Below are 16,026 nucleotides of genomic sequence, written 5' to 3'. Positions count from 1 at the left end.
AATGTAAAAATCCATATGAAAATATTTTTGAATACCTAGGAAGTGTGTGGGGAGAAACAGAGAATGACTAAATTAATGGTGCTACAACTGAAACTAGTCATCAGTCAGTGTCCATCAGAAAAACAGAGTCAAGAGTATCACAGAAAAGAGAAAAAAGAAGAGATGCAGTCACTGATTATACTAGGAAAATGCACTGTCGCATGCCTAAGGTATTGCTAGCCACTGCCAACATTAAAAACTTCTGTTTTCTGCGTAAGAAAACATTTCTTTCGTTAGTGACAAAGTTTTACCCAGAAGAGGATGCAATCCTCCTCCCCTGATTTTAGGTATGAGGCATGCAACTCAGTGTGATGACTGAGAAATTAGGAAAGCTACCAGAACGGCTGCACATCACATCTTAAAGTCATCCTAGATAAGGAATCTTATAAAGTGTAGAAAGAGCTGAATGATCTAATGTAAGAACACAAGAGCTCCTCCACTTTATTTTTGGAACCAAAAAACCCCGCAGCATGAAAAAGTGTTAAGCTAACATTTGAAGCAACAAATGGAAGGATAATTTAGAAGAAAATGGTATGTTTTATGTCTGGATCCAAAAGCTCTTCCAAAGGCAACTAATTTTTACAGTAAAAAACGCCACAATAAAAAAAGAAGCTTTTCACCAGAAGTTTTAGGCACCCAAGTTCTAATTTCACTTCTTTTCTACATTAGTAATTGGCAGTGGAAGAGAATTCAGAATACTAACAACTGAATCAAATAAATATTTAGCAGATAATTTACGTAATAAACTGATTAACAGAAAAAAAATCATTTTTTCCCACAGCAGTAGTATATTTATTGTGCTGAAATCAGGTAGCGGGGAATGAATAGGTCTGGGGAAGCAGTACAGAATGTTCACAAAGATTTACAAGTCTCCAGTCATTCCACACCAAGCAGCAAAGACAAAGGTGTTGAATCCTCTCAGGCCAAACTATTAAAAGTTTTGCAAATATTCTGTATTTCTCATGACTGCATGCCTTTGGGGGAAAAAGTGGGTAACTTTAATGCACAATAAATATGTTATAGTTTACAAAATATTCTGAAATAGTTTGTCTGCACAAACAGCATACATCCTGCACCATGCAGTTTTGACATGTTGAGATAGTTAAAATATTCATGCTTTTTTTTTTTTTTTTGTCACATTTTCTCTTTCAATAATGATCCCTGGTCAACATCCCCTACCAATTCAACCTATGCAATAAGACAACGTACAAGTCTCTTTCCTAATCTATTTCCAGTTGCTCATTTATATTACATAAAACACTTTATTTGTCAACAGCAAATTTAATTTTCTGGTTCTGACTACTCTTACTTTTATTCATTTTGTGTCTTAACAATTAACACCTTATAACAATCACACACTAAATTTAATGATCTTTAGCACCAAGGAGTCAAGAATATTGCCCCAAGATGGGTATACACTTCATATCTAGTTAATAAATAAGATCTTGCAACTTTGTCACAAGGAAAATATCACTCCAAAATTAAACACATTGAAAGAGAAGGATCGTTTCACGAAAAATTGGGTGTATGCTATTTGTAAAAAACGCAAAAAAAATACTAGCGGATTCGAAAGTTATTAAAATTTACATTAGAGGACTCCTTGATTTTTTAATTAAAATTTATTTAATTTTAAATGTTCTTTCCAACATAAGAGGTAGGTATATTTCCACATATGAAAAATCGGTAACAGCCACAAATCAAAACAAGGAAAGCCTGATAAAAATCAACATACTCTCTTCTAACAGCACATAAGTGTAACTCTTTTGTGATGTTACTAATAAAGACATGAGTTGTTTCATGTTCCAATCAGACAATAATCTTAATTTTCATAATATATTTCTGATAGTAACAAGAGTATTAAAAGGCTGCCTTTTCATCACAAAAATTGTTTCCCACAGTGATTTGTGCCGCAAGTCGTGGTGACCTTTGGGTCGCTAGACAGGCTTTTACTGTAATTCTTTCTTATTTTCACCAACACCATCATCATCAAGCCTCTAAGAGTCTACAGAGATCATCAGATTTTTTTAATTTAATTACAACCAAAAGGGTATATTCAGACTAGAGGTGGAGAGATTCGACCATTCCAGTCAGCAAATGAATCCAAATGTGCAAATTTTAAAGTATCTACAGTTCCAGCTTTGGACCAGAAAATGTTAGATAACTGATTTTCATCAGTAGGCAATAATAATTTAGCCAAAAAATTCATACTGTGTTTCTGTGATCATCAGACTGAAGAATGACTGTATATAAGATACATGAAAAATCTCATGCATTAGACAACAGATGTGAACAGAGGGAGAGCCTCCCAAGTCACATAATGATTGCTTTGGTCTGGACAACATCAAGGCTAATAAAAAAAATGTTTAAAATAAAACTTCATAAATAAAACATCCGGATATTGTATTTAACACTTTACTCTATCTAAAGGTTACTAATACATAGAGCACATTTGTCTTTTTCTCCCCACCCCAAACCCTCATTTGCTTCTTTTTCCCTGAAATTTTATATGAAATGGGAGCTTCCTCACTGTCAACAACAGTTAAGGCCCAGTTCAATTTACTCTCCTTTTGCTTTTCCATTTTTCTGCTTTTTTCCATTTTCTATTACTAGTTGTTTCTCTGATTTGCTCACACCATTTGCTGAAATACCATTCACAGCTGTTTTTCCAGCTTTTGCTTTCTTAGGCTCTTTGTATGTCCGAACATAGAAGTTAAGAAAGAGAAATATGAAGCTGATTGCGTAGGCGATGAGAGCCCAGTGCATCCATTTGGGGAAGGGGCAATCAGTGTACAGAGACAGTGCTGTGTGCCCGATGGTCACGTGGAACTGAACCTGAAAAACAAAACAAAACCACGATGCAGGATACATTTACTGCAAATAGTAAATAACTTTTAACAACACCAGGATCTTCTGCCTGGCTAAGATAGGGCCTAATCTTGCCACACTGTTCAAAGTTTAATAGCTCTCGGGCTCCCACACCCAACTCCAGCTCCCTCTCCTTCCCTCAGGAAGGGCTTCCTGCCTTTTTGTTTTTTTTCTTTTTCTTTTCCTGACTTTTTTTGTTGTTTTTCCTGCTGCTACAAAGTACCTCCATCCAGCTGGCCCTCTCTATCCCATTCATCAGGGTTTTTGTTTTGTGTGCACTTTCTTCTTTAAAACAATTAAACCTATCTGGAATTCTTAACTTCTTGGTTGTCCATCTTTCCACTAGTATATAACTCCAGAGGGTAAGGCTATGTGTTGCTCCCTGAGGATTCCTGAGTCCTTGGCACAGGGTCTGGATTCAATGAGTATTTGTTGGATAATGCTGAATAATGTTGTTAATGAGAGGGAATATCAATGGCCTAAAAGAATAAAGTAAGTAGTACCGTATGCCCTTTTTGATATTTGTTTTCTTCTCACATTTTAACTAATTTCTTTCCACAAAACTGTAAGCTGGTACAAATCCTTTTAAAATTGAAACTACCAAAAGGGTTTTTTATTTCTTACAAAATAGCACACAGGTAAAACTGCATTTGAATTAACACTATCCTTTACAAACTAAGATTTTTAGTAAAATTTAGTAGATATTTGAGAATAAGTGCAAAAAGAGAGAATCACTTTCAACTTTAAAAGTTTTTAAATTTTTTTTTAATGTTTATTTATTTTTGAGAGACAGTGAGAGAGAGAAAGAGAGATAGAGTGTGAGTGGAGGAGGGGCAGATAGAGAGGGAAACACAGAATCCAAAGCAGGCTCCAGGCTCAGAGCTATTAGCACAGAGCCCGATGTGAGGCTCGAACATCACAAACCACGAAATCATGACCTGAGCTGAAGTCAGACGCTCAACCGACTGAGCCACCCAGGCACCCCTAACTTTGAAAGTTTTTAAAAGAAGAAAAGCCAGGGGCGCCTGGGTGGCTCAGGTGGTTAAGCGTCCAACTTCGGCTCAGATCGTGGTCTTGCAGCTCGTGAGTTTGAGCCCCGTGTTGGGCTCTGTGCTGACAAACTGCTCAGAGCCTGGAGGCTGCTTTGGATTCTGTGTCACCCTCTCCCTCTGTCCCCCTCCCCTGCTCATGTCCTGTCTCTGTCTCTCAAAAATAAATGTTAAAAAAAAAAAAAAAGAAATTTTTAAAATAAAATAAATGAATAAAAATAAAAGAAGAAAAGCCAAAAATTAAGAAGCTTTTTAATTCAGATAAGGCAAATCAGTTTAAATTCCAATATATCAATAAATGAATGACTCTCAGTAGAAGAATTATGAATTCCATAGTGTTAACAAGGGTTAGCTTTTTATAAGATTAACTGATATGATTGACTGTTATGAGAACTTCTGGTTTGAAAATACTGTGCTTTTCACAAAATTAACATCCTATCTGGAATGGGCAATTGTGGTTTCTCTTTTAAGCACAGCACTATCTAAGTTAATTATTATATAAATATTACTAAAATAATTTATTCCATGTAAGCCCTAAATTTATATCAGACTAAAGAACTTTAAATTCTCTAGGACAAAATCCAGATTTTAAGAAGTTTTGATTTCACACTGGTTCTTAGAACCTAAGTCACCAAAAGAGTATGTATGTGTATAGGTGTGATCAAGTGTGGCACTACTCAAGGAGACTGTGGTGAAGACTCCAACAAAATAGATACAAAGTTCAGATGACTTCTGTCATCTCTTCATTTTCTTGTGACCATTTACTGATGACTGAGAAAAATGAATTACACAAACTGTATAAACAGCTTAAACATAAACTGGAGGAAGCCTCCTGCAGCATTTTAGTTACAAATGAATCTTTCACACCCAGCATTCCCCAAAAGTTGTGTTTCCTGTTCGGCCAGCCAACTGTTTAGCAACTTAAAGCAGAGATGAATAATATTTCCAAATGTGATTCCACTGATAAATTGTGTACATGCTATGATTACAGCAAATTATAATAAATTCCAAGGCTTGAAGAATAGCTATCAGGTTGGTGTTGGATTTCCAGTTTGATTACTGGGCTAGCGCCTCTCTCTGAATGTTTCACTGATATATCCAGATGCTGCAAGAAGTCCCACTAGGCATATGTGCTGAAAATTGTCGCCTCTAAAGGCTAGCATTTGAAAAAACCTAGCTTTGCTCTCTAAGGACTATGTGTTAGGGAATTAAGAGGAGTTCTCTTGTCCTTATTCCCTTCCTTTACCCCACCCCTTCCTTGGTTCTGTACCTTCTCCTCAACTTTCATTCTCTAAACGTATGGGCTCTGTTAAAAGGACTGAAAAATGGAACAGAAAACAAAATTCAAGCAAGGGCAGGATGAAGAGAGGTAATAGTAACATTTTAAATTAGAAAAAAATCACCTGAGAAAGAAGTTACACTATTTTTCTGGTCATATATGAGTTTATGTACTTTATGATGTACTTCGAACATTTCTCTTAGAGAGACCAGAGTTGTGTTTAGCCTTTTAAGAGTATCTTAAAAGTTAGTGGCAGTGACAACTAGGTCTATGAACAAGAAGCTCAGAGCTAAGCAGCCTCAACTCTCACATCTAGAGCACAGAGAAAGTCGACTTTGTAACAGAATGTTGTCGAGGATAACTTAGCCCTTTAAAATTAGTAAATTCAGGGGTGCCTGGTGGCTCAGTCATTTAAGGTTCAACTTCAGCTCAGGTCATGATCTCGCAGTTCATGAGTTCAAGCCCTGTGTTGGACTCTGTGCTGACAGCTCAGAGCTTGGAGCCTGCTTCGGATTCTGTGTCTAACCTCTCTCTGCCCCTCCTCCACTCACACTCTCTAAAAATAAATAAACATTAAAAAAAACTGCATTTAAAATTAGTAAATTCAAACATTTTCAGTGTTTCACCACAAGAAACTTTAGAAGCATTTTACTCACCAGCTGCAACATGGTCAAGTATCTTTTCCACCAAAGATATTTCTGAATCCATGGGCCAAATGCAGTTAACCCATAGTATGAGTACATAATCACATGGATGAAGGAATTCAGCTGTGCTCCAAAAAATGCTTCAGAAAAACAGAATCACAAGATACAGAAAACTTTAGTAGTCAATAAACCATCTGAACATAAAATAAATGAATCCACATTATTTTTTAACATTTAATCTTGGGTACAGATTAGGAATAAAAAATTGTAAAGTAGTACTAACAGAAAACATTTCTCTTCAGATCATGCTAGGTATTTTTAAAGTTTAGACTCAGGCTTTTAGCATATTAAAAAAATGAGTGTTCTTCAAATGCAAAGGATTTTCAAAGTGGCAAGGTTCCAAATGGAGCACCCCAGTGGCTTCAGTATGCCCTAATATAGAACTACTACCTATATTATTTTTCATGCTTGGGGGAAAAAGTCATGGTACATGTAATTGTATAAGCAGATTTTTAAAGCCTCATTATTGCCTTTAGATGTGCCCATAAATATATCTATGAAAAAATCGTACTTATTTCTTACTTTCCTAACAGTTTTAAATGAAAATAGAAGGTGAACTGTACTACTGTAATGACCCGTACCCTGGGTCTCCAATACAGCAATAGTCTGTTTCCAGCTCAGTGATGTAAATCATTTTCAATCTGCATCTGAAAAGCTGAAGACAGATCTTGGACAAACTGTGAATTCAGATCCTCTTTAACAAGGCTATATATGATTTCCTTTGAGTAAAATCCAACAGGTTAATTTAAGGCCTGTTTTAGAGCAGGAATGGGCTCTGGGCTTGGACTGGAGACGGAACCTTCAAACTCAGGAGTTACAGCTTAGTACCCTTTGAATCAGAACAACTACAATTGCTTATCAAAATATCATTTGCCACATTTAAGATTAGTTTATGCTTATCTCTGAGACAAATCTTTAGGAATTTAAGTAGCCACAGATAAAAAGCTAAAGCTTCACTTTGTTCAAATTTCTTTAAAATGAAATTAACACAGAAATAATTAACCATGAAAGTAAGTTAAAGACCAAGTCAAATTTCCAGCTTATAATTACTTTTCCACACAACACATTTATATAACTTAATATATGCAGATATGTTCCTGAAAATGCTCACCTTGTCCCCCGGCGACCCACTTAATTCCAATCCACCACAGTGTAAACATTGTACAGTGATGATATACATGAAGGAAAGAGACTTGGTTGTTTTTCTTCCTCAGGATAAAAAATACGGTGTCCAAATACTCAACCCCTTTAGATACAAAGTACCACCACAGAGCAGCAGCTATCTGTAAAAAAAAAAAAAAAAAAAAAGGGGGGGGGGGGGAGCATGTTATAAACACCAGAGTGACACTGTATTATATGGCTTTCTATTCATTCTTAGTCCTAAACAATCTTCATTGCACAAAATATATGAGGCATAGAATCATTTTTGCCTAAGTAGGTGTGAAACCTAGGCATCTCTCCGTTGGGGGGGGGGGTAGGGGGGGCGGGCGGGGGAGATGAGAAAGAAAGGGTCCAGGGCTGTATCTACACAGTGGCAACAGTTTAGAGAAAATTTCTAGTCTGCTACATAGTGAGATGACCTGAAGTACCAAACTGCTGAACACAGAGCCGTAAACACCTTCACACTACTGTTTTTCAATATGGTAGAGAAACAGAGATAGTTACTTTGTAAAGGTTATTTCAGATGTTCATGCTTAGCCTATACTAAACTTCAGATATTCTTGCAAGTATGTTTGGGTAGCTCCTGTCTCTGTTAGTGTCTGTCTGGCACTTTAACATGTGCAACAAAGTAAATACCTAATCATAGCATTTAGTATTAGGCAGTAAAATCTTTAAAGTAGTGAGTTGAAACAAACAAACGAACTAAAGTAACAAAAATATTTCCTAGGTCATAAATATAATCCTACTTACATGAATAAGTCTTTTCTTTTCCTGGGCTCTAATTAAGACACCAGATGGTGCAGAAAGATTATGTTACATGCTGAGATTAAGGATCCAAGGATCCAGTGAGAGGTGACCTCTGTAAATGTTTTAAAATATTTTGCAAGAACCCTACTATAATAGTAACCTAGACTCAACTTTTTTTATATTAGGTATTTTCTCTGATATGTATCCTATGTACCAACAACAAAGAAGACAGTACATAACTGAACTGTTTATAAATCTTTTGTGTGTCAGAGGTGACTGGAAAGTAAAATATGGTAACATTATATTATCAATGCTTTATTTTTCTGCAAATATAATAAAAACTGAGTTTATGCCTATACAGATTGTGCTATGCTTAATTTACTAAACATTACATAGTTTATAAAACATTTGTTTTCCCTCAGGCTCTTAACAAATGAATTAGACTCTCTTTATAAGTTTCTATTCTTGACTGGAACCAACAAAACTCCAAAATGTCATCTTTACACTAAACATGGAATTTTCTAAGTACTGCATTCTGGTAATCCAGAACAAATGCACTCTCCCACAGCCAAATGGGACATGAAAATATTTTCAGTTATATGCTTTTAAAGAAACACACAGCTTTACTGACATACCACAATCCTATCCACTTTTGCCACTCTACAAAAGTACATTTTCAGAGTGGAGATTATAAAATTAAACCCACTTCTACTGGCGAATGGTATTTTTAATGTACTTACCCTAACTTCATGAACATTATCAGAATAATCCACACTCTGGCAAATATAGCTATATCCTGCATTATATGATCCCATGAATAACTGGAAAAAAAGGGGAATAATATTTAAAGTAAATTTTAGTAGATACAGAATTTTAAAAACTCTAAATACAATATGCAACCTTTCAAATTATTTTAAAAAGCCATATTGTCTAAAAAATTCAAATGCATTAAACATTTAATGTATTAGAATTTCTAAAATTTGCTGTGTGTCAAGTTACTCTCAAATTGAAATCTAAATTAAAAATCACCAGTAACTCATTGACTGAGGCTTCAAATCTATCTACTTTATAATATTAAGAGAATTTTTGATTAACTATGACTCAGATCTAAGCGTGACACTGATTTCTTGCTCCAGAGTGGTTTTTATCTAACAAATGAGGTCAAAGTATCTAACTAAGTTAAATAAAAATTGTTATGAAGTTGAGATTCTATAGGCTAAGTTGTCAAAGATTTCTTTAAAAGAGAGTACTGTTTATTTTCCTAACCTCACCACTCCCATTCTCTGGGTTCATACAGACTTTTAATAAGGAGTCTCTTTGGAAACAAAATCCTTCCACTCTTACAACTTAAAAAATGCCTGTGTCGATCTAGCCTTTAGGATTTCTTTCCAGAATGTCAGGGAGCATTTGCTGGTGACCAGAAAAGTATATGATGATTAACAGTGTGTAACAGTTAACTCATTTTAGTTGCAACCCAAAATATAATGACATAATGTAATAGGATTTCACTTGAAATCAGTATTTTACACCTGCATATTTTAATCTGTTACCAAATCTGAAACTGCTGAATAAGAATTATAAACAAACAACAGCAACTATTTACTGACTATTTAATATGTGGCAACACTATCAAAAATTATTTCACTTATTTCTGACCTAGAAGGCAGGTATTATTCCCATTTTACAGATGGAGAAAATGAGTCTCAGAAAAGTTAAATAACTTTTAGTGTCAGAACAGTTAATAAGGGTTATCTTGGAATCCAGTGTGTCTGCTTCAAAATTCCATTTTAAAACAACTGTTCTATACTTTCTGTATATTTCATATTTTTGTTATCCAAACATGAAAAATGTCAATAATACAAAATTTACCTTTTAGAGTAGCTAACGGTTATCTTGGGGTACAATATTACATGAGGGTTTTACACATTCTAATTTCTTAATTTCCAATAACCCTGGGGAATTACAAGCTGACTTTAGTAAACCTACCTCTCTGAAGATAAAAAGGTTAAGCAAAACCATCCCAAAATTATAGATAATGAGTACTAAGCGCATCTGGAAAGGTTCTCGGTCCTTCATCCATTTTGGACCCAGCCACACGAACAAGAGATAAAAAGTACTTATACAAAGTGTAGGCCATGGAGACTGCATCAGAGGCCAGTTCTCCACACGTTTATCTACAGAAAGAACAAAGTGATATTAAATTCATTAAACAATACATTCTTTTGAAATGAATTTATCAGGAATTATAATATTTCAACTTAGCTTTTTTCCTAATTTGACCAAATGCAAGTCATTTTTCTCTGAGTCACAACAAAAATACATGGCATTAAAACCAAAGAAATGAGACCAATTCCTGTGAGTAGCTTTTGAAAATTATGTTTCATTCCTATGGCACACATTAAGTTTTACAGAGAACCTAGAGAACAAAGACAAGAAATCAACCTTGCTAAAAACACAGAACAAGCTGGGGGTGAAAAGTTAATGAAAGACTTCATAGACAGAAAATACATTTTTTTAAACGTTTATTTATTATTTTTGAGAGACAGAGTGCGAGTGGAGGAAGAACAGAGAAAGAGGGAGACACAGAATCTGAAGCAGGCTCCAGGCTCCGAGCTGTCAGCACAAAGCAACGATGCGGGGCTCGAACTCAAGAATCGTGGAATCATGACCTGAGCTAAAGTCAGACACCTAACAGACTGAGCCACCCAGGCGTCCCAGAAAATAAATATTTTAAGGAGAAACTTGTCATTCATATCAAACGTATGAGATTTATCAGAGCAGTTTGGAAGCTGCTCCCTCCCTACCTAAAGCAAAGCAGGAAAAAACAGCAAACTGAAGAGGTGGAGCAATGCAAGCAATTGCCGGCATATTTTTGGACACTAAGACAAGAGGATAGTTATGTTTGTGTGATTAAATTGGGGGGACTACAGTTCTCTAATTTATTTAAGTGGAAATCACCATACCCAAGACATTTCCATTATATTCAAGACATTGAATATAACCAACTTATGAGCTCTTCTCTAAAGCTATAAGCATTTACTTCCCATATGTGCAAGTATTTCACTTAAAATGAGTCAATTGTCCTTAATATTCAGATATGCAACCTTGAATCAATTTTACAATAGAGCTCTGCCACAAGTAACATTTCTAAGAGAAGCATGATAATGAAATACAGGGCTAACAAAGATTAATATTCTAATAAATTATAAAAAGATAGTGAAATTTATATTTCTAAAGGCTAACCAGTATTTTACAGGTTGTGAATCTAATGTCTAGTTTACGCTTGGTAATGCAAAACATTTCTTTGTTCCATGCTGAAGAATAGGATGTACTTTTAAAATAGCAACAATAAAAAAATCCTGTCTTTCAATCCATTCCTAAAATCTAGCCTGAATAAATTTAACTTAATTACTCATTACAATATCCCACCATTTAAAATGTCAGTTTTACTGAGACTATATATGCAGAAGAGTTCTGGATTAGATAATTAGGTTTCAAAATAACTTACTTAAAATTAGTCTGTTTCTATACACTATTGATAGAAAATAAGATAAAAGGAAGGAAATGGAAGTAGAACAATGTTTAATAACATAGTCTCCCAAGTCAGGAAGTGACATAATAACTATGGTTTCTACGAAATAGGAGTTGTTAGAAAGATGGGCTAGTGACTTGAAAGAAAAACACATATGAAAACAAGAAAAAACAAAAACTGACTTTATTTCAGAGTTTACAGGAGAGGCTTACTATCTACTAATGGAAATTATGGTTCTGCCACTCAAATCAAAACATATTCCAGAGTTAAAAATAAACTAAAACACAAGACAGGAGAAAACAGTCCTCTTATAAAGAGGGTGTGGCTTAAAAGATGAGTGGCTGACTTTTGTTGAAGGCATCGTGCCACAATGGTCTTATCACTGATTGTCTGCTTTTCTTTAATATTGTCATATTACCCTGCTATGACCATATCTTTCTATGCCAAAGTCCCCCCTTAAAACATGGCACATTTATCCACTTAGATATTTATTTCCTATAGGAAAAAAACTTAATACAAATCCCTAAACCTTAGTAGCTTGTGGTGTCCTATTCCTTTCTAGAAACTAGAGGGCAGACATTGTTTTTCCAAGTGTTTGAAACAAAGAGCAAAAGGTGTCTGTTATGAGATAATCCACATAGCAAAGAAAGGAAGATAAATTCATCTGAAAGGAGATTCTAATTTCTAACATCACAGATTATATCACACTCTTATCACACACCGAATTCCTGCTGATTGCAAAGTTAAGTTCTGAACAAGTAGAAAGCAATTAGAGAAAAAGGTCCAAAAATTTTCCCCAAATCAAGAATGAATAAAAATGTTCATTCTTTTTGATATACAGTGTGGGTAGCCTGTACCATTCTCTTATTCAACAGAGAAGTTTAAAGAGAGAACTAAGAAAGACACCGAGAGGAAGGGACACAAGTAAGAAGCTGGAGATCTGACAATATGAAACAATAGAGGCCAACATAAGAGTAAAAAGGTGGAGGGGAGTAGGTAAGAAATAACAGAGATATTAGAAAAGGCATTTGAGACTCTATCAGTAAACAGATGGGCTGAGTTTTAATATCAGCTCTGCTACCATTTAAGGGCACCACCGGTCTTCATTCTGTTCATCTATAAAACCTATTGGAGAGAAAGGGAACTAGATTAGTATTTCCCCCAACTTTAATGAGAAAAACAATCATGGGGAGGGAAAGCATAGCTTAAATGCAGGTTCTGACTCAGTAGGTCTTGGATATAGTCCACTTATTAGGAAGATTCTGCATTTTCTAGGAAGCTCCAATGGATGCTATGTCAATATTCCATGGCCCATCCTCTGAGTAGCAAGAAGCTACATAATCTCTTAGGGTTTTTTTATTTTAATTTCTGAAAGTTGTTACTTTTAAAAAATGATAATTAGGAAGAAGAATGAAACTTAAGGTGAGGAAAACTGGGTCCAAAAAATGGGCAATTTTCACTGGTCAGGGAACACATTTTGCATGCCAAAGTACCCGACATTTCTATTCCACTGCGGCACTCATCACACTGTCCTGTACCTTCTTTTAAAATGCAATGTCCCTGAGGGCAGGGGCTGTGTTTTTCATTCGTGTACTGCAATGCTCATGAGGGTGCCTAAACAACATTTATTTGATACATAAATTATGAGTGGTTGATTTGTTTTTCCATTTTAGTCCTTTATTCTTGATACCTTCAAATGAAATCCAACAGTGCATTTACTGATATTCCAGGTTTCTTCAGTGCCCAGCAACCCTTTCTACAGTTCCTCCCAGATCCTCCTCTATGGGACATATAACTTGAACCCAAGTCAGCACTTCAATCCGGTATTTAGGGGTAAATGTGTGCTCTCTCTCTCTGCCTCAGTGTCTTTACTTCATTGCTTTCTCCAGGGAAAAAAGGCAATGCCTCCCATTTCTATATCCAACATTGCAAGTCATGTGTTCATTTAGCAACCACTTAACAAAACCATCTTCAGACTATAAAAGTCCATAGTTCACACCATATCTTTCTCAAAATAGCCCACCAGTTCACCAGGGTCAGAAAGCCCTCAAGAATTCCATCTGCAATAAGCATTATGGAAGTTGTGGTAACTGTCAGCAATCTGAACACAGCATCACAACCCCCATCCTATGGTGATATTTGCATATCTCTCCATGTCTCTGCAATTACTTGTGTCTTTCTAAATTTATTTGCATAAATATTTCCTTTAGTACTTCTGACAAGATGCGTATATCCAATACTTCTTTTACTTGTTCCCTTTTCCACTAAAAAGGATGAAGTGAGTCACAATAGTGTCATACAATAATATGAAAATTCACTATTACTAACAGGTCCCCCACACAAGTCTTGAGCCAAAAAAAAAAAAAGAAAGAAAGAAAGAAAGAAAGAAACAAACAAACAAAAAGAAAAGAAAGAAAAAAGATGTGGAGTTAGAACAATAAAAGAAGATCGTGAATACTAAAGCTTTTATTTTATATAATCTTAAAATAATGAATTATCCAGCCTGTCATTAACTCAAATGTTTCAATAACATTTTTACATGTTGCCTTTCTTCTAAGAAAGATGTGCACATCTGCTTAGATTCTTTGTTTTTTCTAGTTCTATTGAGACATAATTGACATACTTCACTATGTAAGTATAAGGCATACAGCATGATGGTCTGATTTACATATATTGTTAAATGATTACCACAATAGGTTCAGCTAACATCTATCTTTTCATAGATAAAACAGAAAGAAAACAATAAAGGGAAAAAATGGTTTCCTTGTGATGAAAACTCCTAGGATTTACTCTCATAACAACTTCCATGTGTATCATACAGCAGTGTTTGCTACAGTCATCATGTTGTACATTACACCCCTAGTGCTTATTTATTTTATAACTGGAAGTTTGTGCCTTTTGACCACCTTCTTCTAACACCCCCTTCCCCCTTCCCTTGGTAAGGACAAATCTGATCCTTTTTTCTGAGTTTTATTTGTTTATTTGTTGTAAACAGCATATTTTAAGGATAAATTAAATCTTCTATTCATTTGAGTTACACTGAATCTAAATGTAGATTACACACATTAGAGTAAATGATGACATATCTCCAATATGCTGTCAATATCCTAATTCTATACAGTTGTGGACAGGAATTCACACCATGAATTTATTAGGAAAAAAACAAGAGAGAAAACAATTCAACTGAAATCCTATTCCTCCTGCCACCACTGAAGTCAAACTGTCATCAAGGAATACCCAAGATTCAAATGGGTTTTATATAACATTCTTAGAAATTCTCTATTTGTACAGTTTGGGGGGAGGGGATCAATATGGCACAAATATAAACTGACTCTAGTTGACTTATTTTTATAAATTGTCTTATTTTTATATTTTATATCTATATTGTCTTATTTTTATATTTTATATCTGTTTATTAACATGTTTATGCCTCCATGTCTTAGTGATTTTGCTCTTATTTTGAGCTTATCAACAATTTTAAGCCATTTGTGTTACATGTAAACCTTTACCTAAAGAAGGGCTGTACAATTTTAGATTTAGATATGATCTCTTTATATTAAAATGAAATTCAGAGAAGTCAAGAGCCTCATGTAGCCTAGCAGGTATTCCAATACCACTCAGTTTTCATGTCCATTAATTTTAAGAGAGATGATTTCCATCAATTTCTTCCATCAATTTGATACCAATACCAAATTTTGGGTACAAATGGTATGTTAAGATAGAATTGTGACTATCAATCATGTTTCTTTAAGGGAAAGAAAATAAGAGAGACCTACAAAAGTTCCCTTAGTAGAAAGAAGGACAAGAGATATTCACACTAAGTTTCATACTTTTTTAGGTGCTACACCTAACACACCTGGTCTAGGATCATGAATGCTTTGGAAGCCATAACACAAAGAAAGGTGGGAAAAAACTAAGGATGTCCAGCCTGGAGAAAAGAAAGAGGACTCATCAAATACTAAAAGACCTAAAGAGAGCTCAGATTTATTCTCTAATTCCATAGAAGTAGAACCAATGAAAAGAAGTTTTAGGAAGCTGAATTACACCTATATTCAGAAAATTTCTAAGAACTTGGTCTTTCTTTTTGTAAGAAGAAAGAGCTGTCTTCTTTGGCAATGAGTTCCTTATCCTAGTTTTAAATTAAATTTAAGCAAACCTAGAGCTAAACATTGTAGCACATCAAGTTCAGGAGCAAGAGACTATTTTAACAATAAGAATTACTAAGATACATTATCTTAACTCTTTCAGACCCTTAAGAGTTAATTTTTTTCCTCAAGAAATAGTTTCCATTTAGAACATTTTGATTGTTTCATAAAGCTCATACCAAGTGAGAATGATTTATTTACAAACATTCATTCAGTCAGTAATCATAAAATTTTATTTGTATTAAAAGGTCATGTAATAGTTACACAACTGTATGTGTCAAAACTCACTGCTAAATAAAAAGAGTTAGTTTTATTATGTGTAGATTATGCCTTTACAAATGGGAGGTAAAATGGTCTATCTGAAGTGGAGCTTCCTTCAAACATGCTACACCAACAGGTTTTTATTCTTAACCTGATCTGTATCTTAAAATCACACAGCATGATGGATACATAGAATAGATTTTGAAGTGAGACTCTCCACCCCTTCTGAGCTAAGTGATTTGGG

The 16,026-nt window shown here is 34.8% G+C and overlaps 1 protein-coding gene across 1 annotated transcript in view; it reads right to left on the bottom strand.

Annotated features, from left to right (window-relative positions):
• Positions 1-804: 804 nt before the first annotated feature.
• The window catches only part of ELOVL4 (ELOVL fatty acid elongase 4), a 32,435-nt gene continuing 17,213 nt past the window's right edge, over positions 805-16,026 (bottom strand). The window contains exons 2-6 of the mRNA XM_019442715.2: positions 9,831-10,018; positions 8,585-8,665; positions 7,048-7,219; positions 5,889-6,016; positions 805-2,871 (exon numbers count right to left, since the gene is read on the bottom strand). Of these exons, the coding sequence (XP_019298260.1) occupies positions 2,596-2,871; positions 5,889-6,016; positions 7,048-7,219; positions 8,585-8,665; positions 9,831-10,018 (845 nt within the window). The 3' untranslated portion in view covers positions 805-2,595. The remainder of the gene's footprint in view (positions 2,872-5,888; positions 6,017-7,047; positions 7,220-8,584; positions 8,666-9,830; positions 10,019-16,026) is intronic.

This window comes from Panthera pardus, unplaced genomic scaffold (assembly GCF_024362965.1).
Source record: "Panthera pardus isolate Hobbes unplaced genomic scaffold, ASM2436296v1 HiC_scaffold_17, whole genome shotgun sequence".
In the NCBI taxonomy this organism is placed as follows: domain Eukaryota; kingdom Metazoa; phylum Chordata; class Mammalia; order Carnivora; family Felidae; genus Panthera; species Panthera pardus.
This window is presented reverse-complemented; position numbering and strand designations above follow the sequence as displayed.